General features: G+C 36.0%; 3 protein-coding genes across 5 annotated transcripts in view; 1 reads left to right on the top strand and 2 right to left on the bottom strand.

The window, feature by feature from the left end:
• Positions 1 to 13,628, top strand: part of Nolo (ADAMTS-like no long nerve cord) — a 184,998-nt gene extending 171,370 nt beyond the window's left edge. The window contains exons 10-24 of one of the 3 annotated variants that reach the window (XM_077399691.1): positions 1,312 to 1,453; positions 2,130 to 2,223; positions 3,954 to 4,342; positions 5,172 to 5,301; positions 6,104 to 6,314; positions 6,764 to 7,080; positions 7,158 to 7,285; positions 7,370 to 7,537; positions 7,969 to 8,126; positions 8,324 to 8,413; positions 8,561 to 9,674; positions 9,755 to 9,837; positions 10,305 to 10,691; positions 10,763 to 10,916; positions 11,074 to 13,628. In XM_077399691.1, coding sequence (XP_077255817.1) covers positions 1,312 to 1,453; positions 2,130 to 2,223; positions 3,954 to 4,342; positions 5,172 to 5,301; positions 6,104 to 6,314; positions 6,764 to 7,080; positions 7,158 to 7,285; positions 7,370 to 7,537; positions 7,969 to 8,126; positions 8,324 to 8,413; positions 8,561 to 9,674; positions 9,755 to 9,837; positions 10,305 to 10,691; positions 10,763 to 10,916; positions 11,074 to 11,183 — 3,675 coding nt within the window. In that variant the 3' untranslated portion in view covers positions 11,184 to 13,628. Of the gene's footprint in view, positions 1 to 1,311; positions 1,454 to 2,129; positions 2,224 to 3,953; positions 4,343 to 5,171; positions 5,302 to 6,103; positions 6,315 to 6,763; positions 7,081 to 7,157; positions 7,286 to 7,369; positions 7,538 to 7,965; positions 8,127 to 8,323; positions 8,414 to 8,560; positions 9,675 to 9,754; positions 9,838 to 10,304; positions 10,692 to 10,762; positions 10,917 to 11,073 lie in introns of all 3 variants that reach the window. The other 2 variants (XM_077399600.1, XM_077399774.1) reach the window with 2 other exon arrangements.
• Positions 13,629 to 13,777: 149 nt separating this feature from the next.
• LOC143893955 (hydroxylysine kinase) lies at positions 13,778 to 16,691 on the bottom strand. Its single transcript, XM_077399906.1, has 3 exons — positions 16,624 to 16,691; positions 16,331 to 16,472; positions 13,778 to 15,788 (listed from the first exon to the last, which is right to left on the bottom strand). Exon 3 carries the CDS (start codon positions 15,595 to 15,597, stop codon positions 14,503 to 14,505), a length of 1,095 nt encoding a protein of 364 aa, XP_077256032.1. The 5' UTR covers positions 15,598 to 15,788; positions 16,331 to 16,472; positions 16,624 to 16,691; the 3' UTR covers positions 13,778 to 14,502.
• Positions 16,692 to 16,746: 55 nt separating this feature from the next.
• On the bottom strand, positions 16,747 to 24,970 carry LOC143893750 (NBAS subunit of NRZ tethering complex). The gene is made up of 18 exons (XM_077399495.1): positions 24,824 to 24,970; positions 24,408 to 24,642; positions 23,892 to 24,307; positions 23,430 to 23,813; positions 23,112 to 23,319; positions 22,735 to 22,955; positions 22,324 to 22,653; positions 22,016 to 22,221; positions 21,632 to 21,928; positions 21,209 to 21,545; positions 20,716 to 21,125; positions 19,995 to 20,294; positions 19,627 to 19,915; positions 19,196 to 19,513; positions 18,689 to 19,103; positions 17,660 to 18,594; positions 17,454 to 17,579; positions 16,747 to 17,365 (listed from the first exon to the last, which is right to left on the bottom strand). The coding sequence occupies exons 1-18, from the start codon at positions 24,908 to 24,910 to the stop codon at positions 17,090 to 17,092; spliced, it is 5,790 nt and encodes a 1,929-aa protein (XP_077255621.1). The 5' UTR covers positions 24,911 to 24,970; the 3' UTR covers positions 16,747 to 17,089.

The following is a 24,970-nucleotide window of genomic DNA, read 5'->3' as shown; positions in this document are numbered from 1 at the left end:
CATAAAGGCTCCCGCGCGCGCGCGCGCGCGCGCCCGTCAGCGTGGAACGATAATGATTTCATCCAAAGCTGCGGGACGCGGGGTAGCCCGGGTAGCGCCGCTAGAAGACAGGAATTGATAGATTTCTCTCTTTTGTGAGCACCCAGGAGCCATGCAAATATTGAACTGAAAGCACAAGGCTCCTTAAAGCACTTTCCCCCCTCCTCGCTATCGAGGCTCTTTCCGAGTTATATATAGCTCCGACCGTGAAAAGCAAAGACAGACGGAGGGAGATGAAGGATGAAGAAAGGTGAAGAACCCAGAATGAGGAACGGGATAAAGGGAGACGGAGGAAAGAGTGGGGTACCCAAGTCGAGTAGGTTTCCGCTTTTCCTTTCGTGTCACCTTTCCACCTTCCTGAACGATAGCTCTCACATTCGAGCTCCTTCTTCATTGTCTTTCTCTTCTACATCTCTTCCTTCCTCTCTCCATCCCCCCTTCTCTCTCTCTCTCTCTCTCTCTTTAGATTGCTTTTCTTACATCCATCTCTCTCTCTCTCTCGATACTTTCCTTTTATTCCTTCCTCGCCTCTCTTAGCAGGTCTCATCGCGAGCGAGAAACTTCGAGGACACAACATGCCTCGAACAAGACTTTTCGACTTTGCTGAAATGAGAACCGAAAATGGCAATCCGGAATTTTAAATTAGACTGCGCCTCGGCATTAATCCACCCTGGAATGTGGTGTTTTATACGAAGTTGCCACGTCGTTAATGCGCCGCGGGTAGTTTCGATTGCATCTTTTCTTACTTTCGGAGTAAAACGCAGTCTCGAATTTCGTCCCTCTGATTTATCCTTGTCAAACGGACTTTTTCCTTACCTTGTTTTCTCACTAAATTGCGGAAAACAAATTACAAATTATAAAACTTCTTTAACTATCTTTCGCTTTTTATTAAATTACAAGGAAAATATTGATAAGAAAAGGATTTTAATGGAACAACAGAATATATACAAAATGGAAATGTCTCATGTTTATATTGTCTTCGCGCGCGCGAACAATGTAAACTCGTATCATTAAATCACTCACGTGATTTATTACGTTACAATTACATTATATATTATATCATCTATTACATATTTTATACTATTAATTATTTCTATCAATCCATTCAAATAAACGTGATTGTTTAACATACAACTGATCTCTTTAAGTGTGAATTTCTCTACTACTATTTTCATAAGCCGCGTGCATTATTCCTCGCTTTTTATCGGTCCACATTGCATCTCTTATTACAATTCTACGCGAAGTGTGCATTTTAACTTTTTATTTATGCAGTGCTCCGTGACCTGTGGCATCGGAATACGGACGAGGACGATCGAATGCAGAGACGGTGTTGGTGCCATCTCCAGGGACTGCGACCCCGCGGAACGCCCTCATACCGAGCAGGAATGCAAGACGAACGTCGCATGTCCCACATGTAATTGCGTTATGTCTGAACTCATATTGGATCGAACGGCAATTTAACGTCCTTTAAGCGACGATCTGAAAATTCATACGCGATATTCCTTAAGCTGATTACACGAAAATAGAGGTATATCTGTATGAAATTTAAGCCTCGAGCTGTTAAGAACTCGTGTAACTAACTTACAATTCTTACAAAACGTTTGTCAGTGCTCTTATCTATTACGTATGATTTATGAAAAGGGCATATTATTTTTAACCCTTCTTTAGGTTTCTCATACTTCGAGATAAACAGATTTTAAGCCTTTAGTTTTCACTTATGTTTCCATGGAATACTAATTTCCAGAGAGTTTCAGTATCATAATATTTTTTTATTGACATTTTTCATTATACTTTAAGAAACCATGATTTATTATATCATTTTGTTAACAAAATAAAAAAAATAGCTATGTGATTAGATTCACATGCGTTACATTTCTGCAAAAATGCAGATTTTCTTTTTTTTTTTAATTTTTGCGGATTGCGGAAACTTTCTCGTAAGATTAGATGTCTTTCATTGTACGAAAAGAACGTAAGAAGCCAAGTCAAGCAAATTATAAAGTCAAGCCAAACTCAAGAAATTATTGAAAGACGTTATCGCGTTCACAAGGAATATGCATAGAAAATGAGATGGCATACGAAATGTTATTTAGATGGAGACGGTATGACACAGCCCCTAGTGCAGCCATATCCGCTATCCCCAGTGTCAGAGAAATTGATGGACCAACCGATACCTTCCGAATCGACGTAAGTACTCTCATACATCTTGTAATACATGTACACACTGTCTATATATTTATTAGTATCTTTAACTCGCTCGAATGTTTTGCAATGTGTCGACATTACAGATCTTGTTAATCCCGTTTTAAATAACTGCAATGCTCTGTACAATCTGATGTAACCATAATTTAATATAACAATAAACCAATCGGATATACAAAAATAAAAAAATTAGACGGAAATGATTTAATCATATAGATAGTAACTATTATAGTTAAATTAAAGTGCAACAATTATACACATAAGTTTCTCTTAGTTATTGTTATATAATTCTAATTTAGAACATCAGACTATTAATAAATTTATCTCGAGTTAGAGGTGATCAAAATTGATCTTCACATTGATGTAAAATTATATCTTTTCTTTTTAAGTTTTTCTGGTAAATTAAAAATTGAATGTCTTAATAATAGCATTAGCCAATAATAACATCTATGAGATATACGTTGATATAAGATAATTTATTTATGATCGAAATAGCGTTACTAAATAGCGTTACGCGAATTTATCTTGCTGGTTATAAATAGATAACTATACTTTTATTTTATTTTTCAATGTAACCTATGGAAAATGTGAAGAAACAAATAACTATAAATATCTTGTTTGATCTAATTTAAAATCCAATTTAGATAGTCCGCGGGGCAGCCACTAAACGATTAATTCATCAAGATCTCGGCTCGTATAAACTTTCCGTTTCGCTACAATTCTCGCGGGATATGTAACATCGATCGCAATTCGAGAACAATGGCAGCGGCTTTAGAACAGCCATTACCACCGTAGCAAAATTCCATAAGATGTTAGACCTAGATTCCCTTCAGTCAGCGTTTATAACTTTCTCTCTATATGGCACCTACTCTCTGACAATTCCCCCCGTACGCGTCCATAACGCGTTATTCTACTTTTTCGTTATCACAATCCGATTTCATCTGTCACAGATTTATTTTACTATATATGAGGATAAACGAGGACACAAAAGTTTAATTGCGCTCACTTACACATAGTCATGATAGTCTTTTTTTTATTTCAGTATTTTTAGTATGAATAAACATATTAAATCTTGTAATAAAATCTGTATACATATTTATGAGAGTACCAGTTATATCATAAATTTTTGTATTTAAAAAACCACCTAAATTATTTACTATTAAATATATTTATTGTATTTTTTAGATATAAATAAGTTCCGTTTTACTTAACAAACTGAATGTTTATATTTAAAAAACAGGATAAGTATTGATTCGTAAGTGATTCTTAATTACTTGCAATAGATAAAATAATTAAATATCGTGGATACTATTAGTTTCTCAGATGAAATGAATCCGTAATTATGTATAGCGCGGAACTTACTTGTGAATTAACACACACACACACACACACAATAAATGAACATATGCATTTCCAATTTTATAAAATTTAAATTTGGATTATATCATTCACGCGAAGATACCTTTCTTTAACAGAAAAAGATTTAGACTTTTTTATACTCATATATTTATAAAGAATAATTTATACGCTTTAAATCTCTCTCAAGTGCTCATACCAAAAATGGATGATCAAATCTTAGACGACCATCGCATTTTTCATCTTTCTGGTGACCCAAAATCCCAGTTACCGGAGTTTCCGGACGAGCTCGCGTCCGCCCATCGTATTATCTTACGCGAATTCGGGGATATATTCAATCCGCGACCTCGGTTTTTCAGGTTTATCGCCGAGGAATGGTCCCCCTGCAGCGTTACCTGCGGCGAGGGCGTCAGACACAGGGAAGTGCGCTGCAAGATATTCCTCGAGTTCAGCCAAACCATCGCCAAACTGCCGGACAGCCAGTGCTCCGGCCCGAAGCCGGTCGAGACGGAGAAGTGCACGATGGAGCCGTGCGGTTTGCTGGAGAACAGCCTATCCTACAGGATCGGCGACACGAGCGGATACGCCGAGTCGAGCCTGACCGACTCGTACAGTAGATCATCGTCCGGTAGTTCCGGCGGAGGCGGCTACGACAGCGGTATCAAGGTCGCCCCGGGTAGCGACGTGCAAACTACGTACTCGTGGAAGGAAACTGGCTACACCCCCTGCAGCGCAACTTGCTTAGGAGGTAACGGATCGAACGACCATTGTTCGCCAAGATTGCTTTTGATAATATACCCGGGGTGGACCGGACGGATAAGAGGCCGGGCTTCACCGCCCCGGGCGGTCCGGGATTTCAGGTTCTTAATCCGTTACATATGGATTTTAAATGATGAATTGCTTCCGCTGAAGCTCGTCGCGAACGCATTAATTTTACGTTAATAAACATTTAAGATGAAAATGAAAAATCATCGAATTTATTCTAAAAGTATACGCGAATTCTCATATCTTACCCCCGAATAGGATTTAATTTTGCGCATCAAGATTTTGTGTGTTTAAATTATTAAGTTTTCAGATAGAATCAAAGAATCGCTATTATATTTTTATTATAGTAAAGCATATGCATTTTTATTATATCTTATTATATCATATTTATTATTTGTATTATACATTTCATTATATCTGTTATTCGGAACATTCTCTTCGTACGTTTAAATTTATAGGCGCATCTCGAACAAATAAAATGATTTAATAACTCATTACTATTTATTTTTTTCAATGTTTGACACGATATTTGTAAACGAGAGTACTGTGTAGAGCCAATATTAATTGTTTATTGAATAGGATTATAGCGAAACGAATTTAATTCATTGACGTAGCTCTTAATTAGCCCGACAAAATCGTCCCGATGTCATTGTGCAATTAACAGCGCTCAGATATAATCGTATTAAGATTATTCTGTGTCGACTATCGCGATACAAAGGGACGAGCGTATATGCTCTGAACGGATTATCTATCGTTTATGGCGAATCGCGCGCGTGTTTATATATCTACATATATTTCTCTCTTCTCTATAGGTGTTCAAGATCTTATTATAAATTGCGTGCGGGACGACACCGGGAAAACGGTGATGCCGCTTTTATGCTCGGCGGAAACGAAGCCGGAGGCGAGGATACGAGTCTGTAACGACCATCCGTGTCCTCCGAGGTAAAGCAACGCTATAACTACGTGATATCGATCAGCTTAATGCCTAAATGTTGAGATACCGCGCGTTACGTAATGTTCGATTAGCCTAATCACCAAGTATCTTTGGACTGCCATAATATTCTAATGACTTACACTAGAGGTTCTCAATCTTCTTCGTCAAGAGGACCGTATTAAATCTTTGAGAGAGAGGCGGATAAATTTTATTTTTGAAATTCGTATAAAAACAAAACATCTTTATTTTAAAATTCTTCTATACATTATAAAAGTTCGACGCAGTGACAATAGAACTGCTGAACCAAAGGTCAAAATTCGTCAAAATTTCTTGGCAGGCCGGATAAAACTTCGCGGGGGCCGGATCCGGCTTCCGGGTCGTAAATTGGGGACCCTTAACTGACACACACAGTACTTAACACTATTAAATATATCAACTTTAATGCCTTCTCATAATAAGCATTTTTTTCTCGTTAAATATATAATCTTTTCAACAACAAAAAAACACATCTAGCACAATTTTATGAATATTTTGTTAAACGCGAACAATAATACGTTACAAACGATAAATATTTGGAAAAATTGCTCGCTTTATTTTTTGAATTCATAAAATTGTTTATCGGCTTATCTATTTAAATACTAAAAATACAAATAATTTTTTATCATACGGTTTATATTGTTTATAAGATATGTTACTGTGCAATTCTGTGACTTGTTAAAGAAACGCGATTGAGGAAAGTTTAATTAATGTTACGACGCAATTCCCTGCGCGATCTTTTTTGACAAAATGTGTCATCGTCTGTGCCCGCAGGTGGAATTATAGCGAATTCTCTACTTGCATGAGCCCTTGCGGTATTGGTATACAGACACGTGACGTTACCTGTATCCACGAGGTGACACACGGCACCGGCAAAGCAGTGCCCGTTCCAAATTACATGTGTCCGCAACCACCGCCCGCCGACAGACGATACTGCAATGTACTGGATTGTCCTGTCAAATGGAGCACGGGAGAATGGGGGAAGGTATGTTTGTACACGTTTGTATGAAGCTTTTCAACAATCTCGGCGGAAAAAGCTTTTTGTTACACATGCACGAACTGCGGAGTGATTTAAATCATTTCCCTCATTCGAAACTTTTAAAATAACACGAAAGAATCCACTCGAGTGAAAAACTTTTTGCATATTTTGATTTGAAAAGAGATTGTAAAACTCTTGATAGTTATCCCAGAGAAATTATGCATGAATATTTTGGAAAATTTAAGTCATTTTTTAAATTAATTTTTACATTTTTCTATCAATGAAGCTTGTATACTGAAGCTGTCCGCATGAAATTCCAGGATTTGAAGTATCTGATAGCGATATATCCTGTTTATAACTTGATTTGTATGTGTATTGTACTTTAGATAAAGTGCGTGCTCTCTAAAATTCTCTAAACTTCTCCGAGGAGGCCTGAATTAAATGAATAATTTTAGTGCTCGAAAACGTGCGGCGGCGGGGTGAAGAAGCGAGATGTAGTTTGCGAGCAGATAATGGCGCAAGGTCGCAAGCAGAATCGCGAAGAACGCGAATGCCCGACTCAAAAGCCAGCTAACGAGAAACCTTGTAACACCAGAGCCTGCCACGATTCGGACTTAAGTTCGAGCACACTACCGATCATCACCACCTTGAACACGACGTACAATCAAACAGATATCAATGCGAAGGTGGACCTGAAAATTGGCGGAGTCGCCCAGATTTTTCAAGGGACGCCTTCTATCAAAATTCGCTGTCCCGTTCGAAAGTTTGACAAGTAAGTACAAACGCGCGATGCTATCTCGTACAGCTGCGAATCGGGGAAGATAATTACAAATGCATTATCATTGTCAGAGCGCAGATTATATGGACGAAAGACAACAAGGAAATACGAAAGTCGAGAAAATACAAGATCAGTAGGAAGGGAGCTTTGAAGATAATCGATATAGCTACCTCGGATTCGGGAGTCTACGCTTGTATTGGTAAGCGATCTGTCTCGCCTGCCACGCTCCTATCCGTATTTCGACATGTTCCTATGAAAAATGAGCTGATAATTTTTTTTCCAGCGGGAAATTCGCACGCAGAGACGCAGTTGATAGTGAAATTTCGCTCTAAAGAGCAGATAAGTAGCGAGGAATATTTACGACTCGGCAATTCCGTTCACCTACAACGAAACGCGAATCTCGACTCTGCGCCGGCGAGTTCTGGCGAAAGTCCATACACTGATCACGCAGGTAAGCGTAATATGTATTTTTTATCGATAAAATTGTTTAACTATACGAATTTCTCATTTGTAAATATAGATATAGAAAACTGCAGTCCAATTTGTTTCAACCTCGAAATATTATAAATCAAGAGTTTGAAAAACTTTTTAATAAATTGTTTTTCTATTTAAAAAATTATTAATAATATTAATAATATCTATTATTTTTAAAATCTGAGGTTGTAATCTCAGATTTTTAACAATTTAACAGATTTTGAAGATTTTTAGCTTTAGAACTAATGATATTATTAATCACTTTTAGCTTTAAAACTTAAAAAATCTAATAAATTTTTTAAATTATAAGGTTAAAATTTCAGATTATAAAAATAATGGATGTTATTATTAATTTTTTAAATTAATAATTTTAGCTTCACACGCAACCTTGTTTCTTTTTTGTAGCAGCCTACGGAAATCGTTTTGATAGTGAAGACTTCAGCCATGAACGTGCGTTTCCGAGCAAACCAACAAGAAAACCGCATCAAAAGAAGCAGAAAACCAGTCCCACTCCATCGGACGCCACGATGATGCACAAAGAGCATACTGTTACCTCTCTCAACCAGGTACGCGAAAAAACACTCTACTGTCAAGATTGTCTCTCGCTACAATAATTCATTGCGTGTATCTTGACATTGCTTAACAAATGATATGTGCATGAATTTCGTCAAACTAATTCTCTGGTGATGGTTCTGTATTTTGCTTTGCACTCCTGGACTAACTTTCCTCGGTGTCGGTTATTCGATATTTGACTATCAATCAGCCGGGATATCAAGAATCTGTGGAATCACCTGCTCCATCAAGTGCTTCTACTCTTGTACCGCACTTGAGCTACTTAATATCGAGCCTGAAGGTAAGACATTAATTTGTGAATAACTTGACGGAGTTATAACGCGCGCGCCTGTGTGTCTGTCTGCCACCGTAGCTAAATTATCAACGATTTACTCAGCATTACGTACTATGAAATCTAAATGTTAAATATTAACGCGCTTTATGACAGGCCTATTGGCCGTTTCACAGCGAAATGGCCACGAGTGATAGTCGCAAGACCGTTTCCACGCCATTTGTCGAGGACGGACATAAAAAGACGGCGACGACGAAGCATAGAATGTCTAACAGGGAAGCCGACTTCACGTATCAAAGTGTAGAGAATAGTTTTGACAATTTATATCGTAACACAGCCATTCCGGACGAGACCTTCGGTCCAGATGAGGAGCGGATATTTATCGATGTCGATCCCTACGATCTGGACGAGTCTCTATTCGGGTTACAGCACGGCGACGGCGTCAAGTCGGATATAATGGATAAAGTTGATACCAAGCTTACCACGAAGCCCGACATCGATTATATCGAGGAGTCGTTAAAAAATGTGAAACGACAATGGCAAGAGTCGAGGCACGACTACAGAGATCAGTGGAGTACCACGTCCAAAAGTCACGTCCAAAGTAGAGCCACGACAGAGTCTGTCACATCTTCACAAAACGTCGGAATGGACGTGTATTATGTTGAAGATTCGAGCACAAAAAAGGAAATTCTCAAGGAGGCAGACAGTTTTACCGACGAAAGTGATAAATCCATCAATCACGACGTTTATAGGAACTTGAAAACTGAAGATCTATCGACCGTCACCTCCACAATGGTATCTAGAAGTCTTGAAGATCGATTAAGGATACCGGAGTCGAATCGTCGTAGTTTGAGCCACGCGAACAGGACAATCGAATACGGCGACGCGTTCGAGGAGGAGTTGGATAAGCGGAAAATCGTGCCGTATGTGGAAAATCACACGGCGGATTATACAATCGCGCGATTTCCGACTACTAGAGATCTGGAAAATAGAGCGAAAGAAGACTCGACGTTGATAAATGATCGGAGGTCGAGTGTTGTTGGGGAGAATCCTGACGAGAACGTAAGAAACTTATCTCGCAATCGAGAGGATCACGCTGGTGGCTTCATAGAAAAGGCCTTCTCAGTCAATCTAAAAGAGGTGTTCAGAGAAGGGCAACGTTCAACTGATGGAGATAAGCCCGCGAACGTTTTGACCTCCACCGTAACGGGAGAGGCCGATACAGCTCATACAACAAAAGATCCCGCTGTAGAATCACTCGCTGTATTAGGTAAGATTGTATTTCATAATTTACATTGTCTTGATAATGTTTAAGCGGTTCAATAATTAAACGAAGGACTTATAATGCAGCTGCGGATAATGTTCTGGTGTTCGAATGGGTTACGACCGATTGGTCGAAGTGCTCTCAAACTTGCGGAGGAAGTGGATTCCAGGTAAGACCATTTTTTCTAACTGTGATTAGCTTGAATTAGAAAATTTACAATTCTTTTAATTCTTAATTCAAAAGAAGAATATTTTGTAACTAATTATTATCATTGTTAAGCAATTGTCTAAGAAATTTTTGAAGCGATAAGAAACTTTAGAAGACTTGAACATCTGGTTGATATTTGATTGTGTATTCATTCATTTACTTCATCATGATTCATTCATCTATACTTGCTAACATTTAAAACGCTATAAACTTTATCAATATTAATTTATATGAGAGAAATTAAATGAATACTGATCACGACATTCTAACAAAGATATTTAAAAGTTAAAAGAATTTTCATCCAATTTCATATATATATATATATATATATATATATATATATATATATAGAAATATATTTTTTAAATATATTTTTAAAAATATTTCGACGAAATATATAACTATATTACGAATTATTCGTTTCCATAGATGCGAGGTGCACAGTGTACAGTTCGATCGACGAAAACGGATGGCAACTCCACGCAGGTTACGCCGAGGACGGTCATCGGCCAGACGCTGTGCGAGGACGCCGGCTATCCGGTACCGCAAAAGGTGAGACCCTGCGGGACGGGCAAGTGTCCTCAATGGCACGCTACGGAATGGACCCCGTGCGAAATGTCCAGATGCTTCAATTGGAAGACGGCGATGCAGAAACGGGATATTAGCTGTCGTCTGGTGCACGACGTGGAGAACGATCGCGAGAATGTCACGCTGTTGGACCCGAGCAAGTGCGACGAAGCCACGAGGCCGCTACAAAGACAGGAATGTTACAACGACGCCTGCAAAGGCGTATGGAGGGTCGGCGAGTGGACCGAGGTAAATAAACTGATTTAAAAATTCGACACGATAATGATGACGCTTATGCTAAGATAAAACGTTTCGCACAGTGCACTGCGTCTTGCGAAGAAGATGGTATCAAGTATAGGATTTTACAATGCGTCTGGTTCGGTACGAAGAAGCCAGCGGGGAACGCTTGTAGAGATATACCTCGACCTCCTGTAATGAAAACGTGCAGAGGTCCGCCTTGTCCTCAATCTACCGGTAGGTTTCTGCAAGAGAAACATACTAAATCTGAAGGTTTAGCCTTTATGCAAACCGTAACATTATAATTATTTATATCTTACATTATTAATTAATTCAATCTTAGTTTTCTAACGCAAAAATAGAGCTTCATGATTAACATGCCGTTTTATTTTAGCATTTGTAGAAGAATGCAAGGACCACTCGCAACTGTGCAGCAGAGTGAAAACGATGAACATATGTAAGGTGCCGCTGTACAAGAAACAGTGCTGCGCATCGTGTCGTTAGATCCGAGATATTGATTGTAAGTGACTCATTGTGAGGATTAGACAAGATTAGCGGTGATGAAGAGTGCGCGTGAGAGACAGAGAGTGTAAATCGTGATTAGTCGGACAATTACTTCGTAACATATATAAACGCACCCGGGATGCCTGTTGTTAGTAAATTACGTAATGCACGCGGAAGGAGCGTGTTCACTGTGGAATAAAATTGCACAGTATCAATTACGATGTCCGAGTTATAGAATAAAAAAAGGGAATATCCAAGAAAGGAGTTGACCAAAACTACTTCGCTGTAATAGTTTCCTCGTCGTATCGTCGCGAGAGCCGGCTCACCTCCTCACCTCGAGCGTTCCTCGTGTAAGAAAGAAACCCGCCAATCTTAACAGTTTCTAATTAATTAAACCATAATTTTCTATAACGTATATGTCACGCGTGGTTGGGCGCGATTCTCATAAATTGTGCGCGCTCATATTGCCCCTAGTTAAAAAAGAAAAAGGAAGAAAAATGGAAATCCGGCATTTCGTCCAAAAAAGTTAAGAGCGTTATATATTGTTATAGAGTACGATGAAAGAGAGAAAGAGAAGTAGAAATTTATTGCTACGTCCTGGGAAGATCGTTATTGCGACATACGTTGAAATCGACACGTTATTAAATGTTGTCAATGTTGGTGCTTTAAGTCGCACGGAAAATGGCTTTAACCGGAATATGATATTGAAATTTTAATAAAACGCTAAGTCTGGAAGGTTGGGAAGCGTACGTTATTTGTGTTCGCAAAGCACATTAAATACATTTCTTCTTGATGTTTATTTTTTATATCTATTTCCCACGTAAATATAATAATCGTCTTCATTTATTTCTGAAGCGAAAGAAAGTCATCCCTTTAAGACTGAAACGTTCTTCGGATATCATCATTCTTATAGGCATTAATATAAAGAGAGTTTCGTTACGTTCCAAAGAATCGTTTGATATTCCGTCATAATCAGGAAGAAATTATTCTTCGCGCTATATCTCTAAACATATTTAATAATATGTTATCTCTTCCTCTCTCCTTTATGTTTATAGATCCCGATATAAATTATTATGAAAATGTAAAATGTAAAGTTATTTAAGAATATAAGTTATCGATGAATTATTATGCGCCTATAAGCGTCCCGTCGGGCGATCTTAAGCCAATAGATATCCAATAAGCAATAAAAAAAATACATAAGTATTGTAATATAATATTTTGTTAATAATCTCTGGCGAAAATTCGTGAACATGACCATTCCGTTGTTGGTTATATAAAGGGCCCGACTTTACTTATGTGCCTCTAATCACTTCTCACTACCTAGATATTACTAGTAGTTACGAATATTCATTTGTCGCGTATTTTGTCACTCACTAGAACTTATCATAGAATTCGATGTTCTCAATAAGAGGATATCTCGAACAGATATTATAATTTATATTAATTTATTATACGTGAAATGTAACGAGGATATTGTCCCCCCCCCCTTATATGATTGATCATATTAAACGTTTAATTACATCATAGGCGCTGCCGGAATTCTTTGTAGGAGACATGCACCCCAGCGGCAATATTTTTAAAAGTCTATTAAAGTATATATATATATATATATATATATATATATAAAATATCTCTAACTCTCTATGAGATTATTGTATAGTCAGTATACATGGACGGCAGATCATTATATAAATGTGCGAATACATTCCGTTGCATTTCACCTCTACGGCGCGCGGCGCCTATGTGATTTATACATATATGTCGGTATATGATTTGATAAGATTGTGAACAGATTTTCGCTATCAACGAATTTGCCTCGACACAGCTAAGCAGTTTGCCAAAACGAGCTGACATGAATGAAAAAGTAAATATAAATTAGAATATTATTAAAGACAAGAGATAAAAGGTATATATTACGAGCTATCATAAATTATTGAGATGCACGTATATAAGTACTTTATAAGTTGGTACGGGAAAGATTACAAAAAATATAACATGAATATACTGGACGCATCAAAAGTCGAGATACTTCCTTCAAGCACGCATTCATTAACTGAGGAAAGATACGGCGCCTTTTAATGCATCCTATATATGATTACAGCTAGCAAATGCGATAATATGTAACTACCATCGGCGCGTCATGTATATCACTGTGTCACGTTTTAGTAAGTATTTAATCAATACTTGCCTTGTAATAATACGACCGCGGTGTGTTACTGATCGATGCGGTAAAAAACAAGTTATTTTCCGGTTAATCAACGTGATAACACAATTCTTGAAAGGGAAATAAATTCCGACACGTACATTTTTGTATATATCACGATGTAGGTATGTAAAATGGCTCCACACTTAGTGTTGTACGTAAGCATTACTGTTCATGATATCTATGTAAATATGTAACTGCCTAAATGCGAATAAAACAAGAGAATATATCACTGCACAATACCGCAGTTATTTTTCTTAAAGTTTATTTAGAATTTTAATTTCAAACTTCCTAATATACACATATCTAATTATAGAATTTGATTTTTTTAATTGCTAGAATGCGGGGTATGCCAACAAAGTATTCAGTAGATTCTTTTATTAATACTAATAGAAGCGTTACTTGAGCGAAACAAACAATGATTACAGAAAAATATCTTTTAGTCTCTATTATATTTTGAAATATATCTTACACATTATATATATATATATATATATATATATATATATATATATAATGCATATAATTGATAATGTGTTATAGAATTATTGCTTTCATAATTGACCACTGTCTTAGGCGATATTTATTATATTTAAAAAACATAATAATGCACAATCGGACATGAACCTAAGTAATATAATATTATAAAATCAAAATATTATAACTACAAAACTGTATAGCTTTCGAGAAAGAAGTAGAAAAATTACTTGTATAATAATTTTCTTTAAAAAAAATTTCTTTCATCACAGTCTCGACAGACATAAAATATTAATTGAATACAAAACTCTACAGATTGATGGTTATATTACTTTTTTTTAGATATATATATATTACTGATAAAACGATATGCAGAGTCATTATAAATGATTGCAATTGAAAATGACCAATAATGCAGTTGCTCGTTGATACCATTAAAACGTCAATTAATAAAAAACGATAGATATATCAAATGTGATGCTAAAACAGATTATTACAAGTTTGGTACCTCTGTTTCCTTCCATTCGATCTATTAATTATAATTTTATCTCTCAACTCTACCTTTATACAAAAATATATAGTCAAACAGCGAGTAATCTGTGTTATTTGCCGTTGCTTAATTCGGCAAATTCATCAATATTACTCGTTTAGGGAATTAGTCAATCCCCAAGCTTGCATCACGTCCCCTTGACTCATGGGCCACAGCCTCTTTAGTAACATCCACCCGGTTTTTTGCGTGCTCAGCAAATACTGATTTTCGGGATCGTGCAGGTACGAGTAAGCGCCCATCACCAGACTCTGACATATCCTGGCGCATACGCTGATCTTGAGGGTCTTCTTCTCCACGTCGGTCAGCTTCTTGATCCTCTCGTAACCCTCCACGACGTGTCTACCCATTCCTACGTCGGCCGTTTGCAGGATCATGTAGCAGAGAACTATAGCTAGCTCGAAAACGCAACAAGTCCTGTGAGAGTCACCGAAATCGATCACGGCGGCAATATCCTTGCCGTCGGGGCTCACGATGATGTTGTGCTCATTCAGATCGCCGTGTATAACTGTTTGTTCCAGCTGATCCATGATCGGCAATACCTCCCGCTGGAAGCTGACGATCACGTCGTGCACCAGCTGCTTATCCAACGAGCTCTTAATCGCGTACGTGAACTGCTGTACTCGCGGCACCGAGGTCAACATCCACAGTGATTTGTGATCGTCGTAGGCGGGATGATTGAAGCCCGTGAGGATCTCGTCGATTCTGGCGGTGAAACTGCCAATCTTGCGCAACAATTCATCAGTTATTTTTACGTGATAGAGCAGTTCACCGGGACGATAGACCAACAGTCTCACGGCATACTTCTCCATGGTGTTCTCGCTTTTCAGAGTCTCCAGAGAAAAATACGCGCCGTTCACGTTTTTGACCGGTAACGGGCAGCAGACGTCTCGCTGATTGAGAAAAATCATTAGCTCCGTCTGCGCCTCGATCACGTCGGTCTTGCGGGAGTCCAGGGAGTTGATTACCTTGAGAACATAGCCGGTCTTCTCCAGATTGATCGCGTGCGGATTCGCGGGCGGCCCGTCGCACACCACGTGGTAATTGCGGTCGTCGTAAGCGTTAAGTTCGCGCACGCTCGTCGCCCTCATGCCGTAGAGCCGCTCCAGCAGAGCGACCGCCGTTTCCTCGGTTACGGGCGGACGTATATGCTGGCCTGGGATAAGCAGCGTGTCGTTGTACTCCATGCCGCCGCGGTGCACGGCGCGCAAAAATAGCCGCGAGTTATTAAAGGGGAAGCCGGGTCGATGAAAAAGAGAAATGTATGTCCCCTGCACGGCGAAAAGAGAGAGAGAGAGCGAGAGGAAGGGCGTTTGAAACGGTGACTAAAGCTGTGGCTGGAATATCTTCTTTGTTCCTCGGCTGATTAATTGTTAAACTGTACAGATATAAGCTACAGCTATAGAATTTTGTATGTTAGCGTAGGAGTGTGAGAACAATTTATCAATTGATTGGAGCAACGTCAGCGGGGTAAGAAGATAAATTGCAATTAATAAAAGTTATATCGAAGCCTGATATTGTTACGATTGCAAAGTGACAAGCCTGCTTAATATTCATCTCTTTATGAGCAGCAATTGGGATTGTATCGTTACTTTATTTCATTTAGAACATTTTAATATTCGCGCACATACATATATGCACTTTAAATATAATTTTAGCATCAAGCAAATAAGGAACTTATTTAAAAGAAGTAATATACAACTTATTACGTATCTTTTTGATAAACTATTATAACTCCTTATAATATTATTATATTAAAATAAAAGAAAGCATTTTTCCCGTGTGTAATTTGTACAATAAAGACCACAATAATAAATTTTAAGTATCTTAAATAAAAACATATGCATCTTTGTAACTAATACACGCGATAACAAGTGAATATTCGCGGACGCGGATATATATGTACTTATATCGACTTACCCAGCTGAAGGACGTGTTTATTCGACCGAAGGAAGCGGCAAACTAAGTTCTCAGACGGACGGAGCAGCTCGCCGAGCTAGGCGAGCGATCGTGTGCGCAGCGAGCGTAGTCCACGCTCAATCATCGTTGTCATTCAGCACAACTGGAGGGTACAAACGCGCAATGATATTTACATCAGTGGTAATTGGGCATACAACACGATGCAGCACGATACAGCGTATCGTGGTGACTAAATGACTCAGTCTTATCGAAGCTGATAAAACAGAGATAGCGTTTACGGACTCAGTTATTACCTCCGAGATTCATTGAACCGCGGGAGCTTACTCGCTTTGGAAAACACTGGTATAGGGCCGACACGCGTTCTCTTTCGCCAAGAGATTGATAAGGCGTAAGGATATACGCTTGTTACACGAATTTCTTCATTAAATTCATTCGTATTTCTTACAACGCAATTTATATTTATATTTACAAATAAATTTTTTTATATATACAAAAGAGATATAAATCTTTCAAAATATGGTCACAGAAAGCTTTGTTGTGGGAGAAAGATTTAAAATTGTTTTAGTCCTTTTTACGTTTTTCGTTATAACGAAATATATTACACTTGTAATAAAACTAAAGCAATTTTAAATTCCACGCACGCACGTCTAAAAAATTTTTATATAAAACAAAGAGATTACTTATAATAAATATACCTTTTCTGTAACTTTCCCTTATACAACATTCATCACAGTTTTTTTTTTTATATTTAGAATAACTTCATTCCTGTATTAATAGCTGAAAGCAAGTATCGAATGTGCATAAGGCCGGCGGTATTCTCTTCATTAACTTTATAATATGCAAAGCCTCTAGTATATATTTCTGTCTTTTTAATTCATGTATTAGTATTTCTGCATTTTCCTCAATGCCGGTTAAAGCTTCATTTATGAAGACATGATCGATTATCTGTTTATATACAACATGATCTGGGCTGAACAACGCTGTTAAATCATTTAGAAAAAGTTTCTCCAGTACTAATGGTGGTAGCACAATAGTCTGGAAAAATAAAATTATAGTGTTATATACGTTTCAGGATTTATATATAACTATTCATATATATTGCGCAAATAGACGAACGGCTAACCTGTTGTTCTTTAATGAGATTTACTGCTTCTTCATGCATCGACACGTCTTGGGAGCATAATCTTATATAAACGCTTTGTACAAAGCTAATGTGATCTCGCTCGATCTCCAAGAACCGTTTGAGGATCTGTATTATAAAAGCATTTAGAAAAATAATATTTAATTACTTATAATGAAAAAAGGAAATAATGCAATTCATTACAGTACCCCTTCAGACGTTAATAATCGAATGAGTTCTTCGTGCTCTTGTAATATCCTTTTTTCAAAATTAGCTGTATTTGTTTCTGTAAGCGCAGTTATCACTTTCATCATTTTTAAAACTGGATGATTATCTATTGCGATATGATCTGGCATATTGAATTTCGGCCATTGCGATATTAGTTTTTTTACTTCCTGATATTGCTCTAAATTATTGATTTGATTAAACCGTTTTTGAAATAATTTAAATCGATCTTCCTCTGTCGCACATTCAGCAATGGCATGATTAAGAGGAAAAATGATTTCTTCTTGCAAAACTTCTTTGAATCTAATTTTATCCTTCTTATCATTATTTGCTTCCATGCTATCATCAGAAAAATCACCCCAATCATCTGTCCATTCTACGGCATCAATGTCATCTGAGATAGCCATTTTTAGATCTTCATCTGCCGTAGACTTTGATGGTAGAATATTATTAACATCGAAATATTCTGCAGATTCTTGTTCTTCATTTATACATTTCGAAGTTTTCACAGTCTCTTCAGAATGTACACGAGTACTACTTTGTCCTAGTTCTAACGCACTTAAATCTTTTATTTCCAATTGTTTCATCCTAGTAACTTGCGCTCCACCGAGCAGATATCTTTGCCAATATTGTAACGCTTTAACAATATCACATTCTTCAGACTTTTGTGCTGCAACCATCATGATTTTCATTAAGTCTAATGGATTGTACAAATATAACTTTTCACAATCAGTGTACAATTTCTTGTACAACTCTAATGAATAGTAATAAAGCGCAGTTTGTACATATAATTCAATTTGCGGTAAATCCATAAAGATTGCTTGAGCATCCAAGATGTGATTTCTATTTAAACTCAATAGATACGCCATACCAAGTAACCAATCGTCTGACATAGTGTGCTTTGCACATTCTAGAAATACTGAAATTAATAAAATAATTTTGTAATTCTCGTCATATAAATGTAATTCGTTTACAATTAAATTTTTGTTAAATAAATAACACACAATACTTACAATGATCAATTTCACTTATTTCTAGCCCATAGCAAGAGGATTCACTCAGTATGGTTATTCTTAAAAGCGCTCGACAACATTTTAATTTTGTATTTTCTATTTCTGTCATAGAATATTTATTGTATCTTGTCTCATTAACGCTTATTCTACACAGTTCGTGTAAGGATTCATAATAGCATGGAAAACTTTGAAGATTGATATCTTCCTCGTTTTGTTCTATTTCAGATTCTTGTTGTGCATTAGTTTCTAAATCGTTTTTAAAGTTAAGATTCAATCTAGATTTCCAAAAATTAGTATTACTAATGTTTCTAAGCAAGCTAAATGTAGATTCTTTCATAATATTAGCTGAACTTTTTACAATTCCTGTTGAAGTTCCCAACATTTTTGGAACAAACTCTTTTACTTCTATCTGCGGCTGTAAATTATATAATAATGTTATATTTTTTTATATCTCGCATTATAAGAAAAATATTAACATTAGTGCTCATTAAAATAAATTTCTTTTACCGTTGTCATAGCATCTGTAAAATCATCTTCACTTGTATCACTTTCTTCATCTTTTAAACTTTCAAATTCCGCAGACGGCATCCACAGTTCCAAATTCTTATGTAGCATTTGTATTTCTAACAAGTGCATGTGTTCTAAAGCATTACCCAATATATCACTAGGACCATTATTTATTGCAAACCATAGACACTTTTGCCTAAGTTTTAGATCCTGATAATTATCACAACGCCCTAAATTTAAACAAATTTCCCAGGCAAAAAGACAATTGTTTTTTGCTAATTGCGAACATATCATAGCACATGTATTGTAATCTTCAGTCTGCGGAATAAAAAATATAATCATGATATACATATCTTTATGTTTTAGTTTAAAAAAAATCTCTTGAAATTGGATCGCAAGAAATACATGTAAAAAAGATGAATGTATCTCACCTCAAGTGCCTTTTTAGCTATTAGTTCTAAAATTTTTCCTTCGCGGAGTCTACTGTTATTTCCTTCAATTCGTAAATAAGTTGCTAACGTTAATAATCTCTGTCGATTTTTATAAGCATTTCTTTGGTTATTTAAACAGTGTTCGATCAAGGTTAATTTGTCCACTGTTAATCTAACTTGAAGAGGTAATATATCAATATTGAATTCATTCAATATTTGGAGCGACTTGATAAGATCATATTCTTCTTTAATTTTCACGTTATCATCTTCGATAAGATCAAGGCAAGTTCTGGAACAATCATTTATATACGTTACGTTTCAAAACAAGTTATTATATATGATTATTATTATGTTAACGAGATACTTACTTAGCTAACTCCATATGTGGATCAGTAAGTGTCCTTGAACCATTAAAATATTCTTTGGACACTTCCAATATAAGGTCAACCGCTTTCTCATAGGATACTTTTAACAAAGATTTCTCATTTTTCTTGGTTTCTATTAAGGTAGCACAATTACGAATTGTACATTTAATTCTTGAAAGTAAACGGGCTGAAACACATATTTCGAAACAGGTTTCAACAGCAATACACGAAAAAATTAGCCCATGTATATCTAACATATCGTTTAATAATTGCGCCCATTCCCTTTCATCTGGAGGTAATAAACTGAAATAATAAAAACATTGTCTCTCATGTCTATTACGAAAATCATTTAAGGACGTTCACCGGTCCTTATACTAGAGAAAATCGATTTTCTATAGATTTTCTCGAAACTGATGAATCTACGTTAATTTAGGTGTGCTTTATGCGTGGTATAAATTTTAGTACCTCTTGCGATATAAAAAATCAAGATACTGAGCCTCAAAGTTTCAACTTTTACTAAATTTTGATAAAAATTGAAACTTTGGAGGCTCAGTATCTCGACTTTTATTCTGCAAGAGGTACTAAAAATTTATACCACGCATAAAGCACACCTAAATTAACGTATATTCACAGTTTCAAGAAAATCTATAGAATTTCGATTTTCTCTAGTATAAGGACCGGTGAACGTCCTTAATCTTTATATAGATTATACATTTAGAACAACCTTTTATTCAAGCTTCTTGCCATTTGAGTTAATAGTGATTTAGCAACGTCAGGATCGTTTCTATTTTTTCGTATAAATTTTAACGTTGTTTTTACACCATATTTACTTAAAAGCCTAATGCAATCAAGTTCTCCTTCAAACTCCTCTAATAGAATGCATATTGCATTTGTTCTTTTTCCATCATCTTTTGATATCGAATCTAAGATATCTTTCGCTTTTTCATACATGTCGGGATCATCACAGGCATATACACAATCTAAAGCTAAGCTAGCAACATCATCTATCATTTCAATTATCTCAATGTCCTGCGTCTGCTTTAAATACTTGAAAAATTTAACTGGAAATGTCAAATCATCTTTGCTTAAGCAGATTAGATAATCGCTTAGTAAGCATTTCTGAAGATCTCCACCCTAAAATTATAAACAATATCAATTGTATATTATTGTATATATATGTATATAATTTCAGCAATTTAAAATATAGCTATACATACCAAATATTGATGCCTTCGTTTAATAAAAGGTAACAAAAGGTTCTTTATATTTTCAACAAAATTAATTTCATTTGATGTACTCATCAAAAGTTTTATCTTCTCCATGTTACTCAATTTCTCTAATTTATCTAATGACATATCCTCCAAATGTACTGTGTAAACGAGATTGTCTAAAGTTTCCAATTCCAATAACAAATCTACCAGGCCATTAATATTATGAGACTTTCCGATTTTAACTAATTGCAAAGCATTATCTACTAAAGAACTGTTCTTTTCAATTTCAAAAGCACGTGTCTTATACCATTTTTGTAATAAATCTGGTGTAAGTTGTGTATTTCTAAAAATAAATCAACGATAATTAGATGATATAAATAATTAGATAATATAAATACTATACAGACAATAATGTAACAAAATTCTTACCTATATATTAACAAGGAGGGATCCAATTCATACAATATTTCTGATCGATCGTCTAAATCAAGATTTATTATTTCATTAAACTCATGTTTTTCTGACCAATCTTTTTGTCGTAATTCACGTTGATCTAACAAAAATAGTTGACCTTCTGAATCGCATTCTGGTAGCAGTTTTTGATAATCCAACGTATTTAAAGTTTCTGGGAAAAAGCTGATAATTGCCAGCCAATGAGGCAACAAACTTTCTCCATAATAAGTAAACATAATTTCAACAGCTCGGTAATCACTATCTTTGGCAAATCTGTAATTTAAAAAATAATTCGTCACAAAATAAAAATACATAGTATTTTTCATTAATCGATAACAAAATATGTAAGTATATTAATACCTAATTGCATTTTCAATAGGTGATAACCTTCGAAACTCCTCGTAAAATTCTTTTTTATATTTGAGTGGAGACTCTAATATAATTTCATACATAAGCAATTTATCTAAATGATTTAGAAGCTTCCTCCGATACCTAATTAATTCTTTCTGAGCCTCAGATAAATTTTTTATGTCTATTTTTTCAAGCATTTCATTAACTTTCTGCACCTGTTAATATGATTTCCAAAATTAAATTAAATTACATTTCTTTATATACAATTTTTCCTTATAATATAATGCATATGCATTTTGTAAGATGTTCTTACTTACCTGTCTTAAACTTACAGTGATTTCATCCAGTGCTTGCCAATCGTCCTCTATATCAGGAGTTACAAATTTGTCATTGTCGCATATATCGATAGCTATTAAAGTTTCTAGATTTGCGCCTCTCAATCCGAAATTCAATAGTTCCCTTGCAGCTTCCATAGTATCAGGGACACGTACGACACATTCATTTAAAACCCAAGATCTTTTGCTTATTTTGCTTAAATGTTCTGCAATGGCGTTCAATGATAATTCTGACTTTCTCCACTGCGTTTGATACACGAGATCTGTGTCCAAATTATATGTGTTTGCTAAAGCTAAAGCTTCCTCGTATTCCTAAAACATCCATACAACTCCTCAGTTACTTGATATATTAAAGTTAACTAATAAATTCAATAAAACTATTTATACATATACCTCAATGTCTATTTTTCTAGAATAGAGCTCTTCTGGAGTCGTGCTTTTCAAGCCCAAAATTCTATAAGTTCGATGCAATACTTTCAATTTCTTTCTCTTTGGTTGAAATCTTTCAATATCGGTTATTGAATACAATGTGCTTTGTACCAAATTCGTGGTATAATTTAATATGGTAAGAGGTTCTAACTCATCATCGTCCTTCTCGCTTTCAGATGATGCTTCTTGATTATAAAATGAAAAAGATTTTTATTCTTTACATACATTTAATAATTCATACATTTTTAATAAAGAGATCATAAATAAAACACAAATTAGCTAATAATTACCATACCAGGATATTAATTGCAAGAGTAATAAACCATAAATATGCTACAAACCTGACAAATGACCATCGTTGGGTTCTCTACTTCGTTTTTTACTTGTAATAAAGGTTTCGCAATCTAAACATAAAAATCCTTTCTCTAAACCAAGCTCGCATACTTGTGGTTGTCCTGCTAGAAATTCTGGACTAACACCTAGCAGATTCTTTAAGTTCCATGTAGAACAGACCGAAGTGGAACCTGAATATCGAGCTATTATGATAGCCTTAAAAAAGAATATTTATTTTAAGATAATAATTATTTTACAAAACATTAGTATTATTTGAAAGATATTTAACTTATAACATATATGTGTAAATGAGATAGATATGTTACCTGGTCAGACCACCAACCGATATCTATTGGATGAAACTCTGTAAACCCTGGTGGAAATTTTTTAAACTTTGTGCGTCCCAGAGGATTAGGTACATTATATTCCGGTTGCTCAGGCAACTTCCATTTTTTCTGTAGTATTAAGTTTGGCAAACCCCATAGCGAGACTGAACCATTCGTATGCAAGCATACCAGAAACTCGCCATTTGGTGAAATTTTTATCGAAAATATAATCGACTCTGATTGATAGCTAAAGATGGGAATCAAATTCCATATAGAAAACCGCGAATTGCTGATAGCAGAATCTTCAAACGTAAATGATAATTTGCAGTATGGATAATCATTCAAGAGTCGCCACGAAGTTAATCCAGACTCAGATGCAGTGGACTAAAACAATATATAAGTATATTACATTTGCAAGATTACATATCATGCATATAAATAATACTTATTAGATGTATTTACCGTCAATTTTTGTGTTATCATATTTCCAGCAACATAGAATAAGCTACGTTTTTCATCATACGCAACGACGTTAACACCGTTTTTGTAAAAATTGCCGAAAGAAAAGTCATAATTTACACTGTAGCCACTTGTAGAAATATGATAAGACCTGAGCAGCCCGCTATACGAAATTAAAATAAATTCGTAGGCCCATTTTTCATTTGTTGTCCTTGGCTTAAGGAACAACATAGACGCTATAGCGTCACCAGCTTCAAGAATATGGGGACTTTGTGAAATCGTTTTTGAACTTATGTTAAAGATATTATTTCCCAATGCATTGTAAAAGGATGTATAGCCGCTACTAGACGCCAATACTAAGATCATTCCATTGGGACTCCAGGCAAGCTTACGCCATTGAGGAAAGGCATCCTTTGGAGCTAGATAATACAAGCATTTCACATATAAAGCATGACTGAGAAAAATTAGATGTCTATCGGAAATTGTTAACGGTACTGATAATATTAATGTGTCATTTACCAGATGCCTTTCCTACTATGGAGGAATATTCATCTTTGGCCTTTCGTATTTCAATGATATTCTCTTGTAAAATAGCAAGTACCCGACCATGATCGCCGACAGCAAATTTCCATGGTAGCGTGAGACTGACTTGCCGCAAGATGCTTTCAGGTAGGGAGTACCTATTGTTGAAGTACCTGAGAGCATTTTTTATGGTGCCAGTAGCTGGAAGGATAGCCGCATCGTTCTTGCATTTCTGAAATGTTGAACATTTTAGAAGTACAGCTATGGTAATGCTCCTTTTTTTCAAGTAGCTTCCAACTCTAAAACTCCAACTGTACGTAGCACAATTAACATCTAGACTTCGAACGGTAATATTCTTTAACCCTGCGATTTCCCGCACGCGTATCCTTAAAAAATCGAAGTCTCAGACTTACTATCAATTCCGGTTCCTGCTTGCGAACGAAATATTCCAATAGTTCGTACAGAATCGGCTCGTTTGACGTTTCGTCCACGTTGCTCATCTTGTCATCGCGAAAACGTACATAACCTAGCAAACTCTGAGATGCATGGAGATAGGTTAA

This window comes from Temnothorax americanus, unplaced genomic scaffold, assembly GCF_048541705.1.
Source record: "Temnothorax americanus isolate GAGA-0224 unplaced genomic scaffold, ASM4854170v1 Scaffold1, whole genome shotgun sequence".
Classification (NCBI taxonomy): domain Eukaryota; kingdom Metazoa; phylum Arthropoda; class Insecta; order Hymenoptera; family Formicidae; genus Temnothorax; species Temnothorax americanus.
Note: the sequence above shows the minus strand (reverse complement) of the source record. Positions and strands in the feature narration are given on the sequence as shown.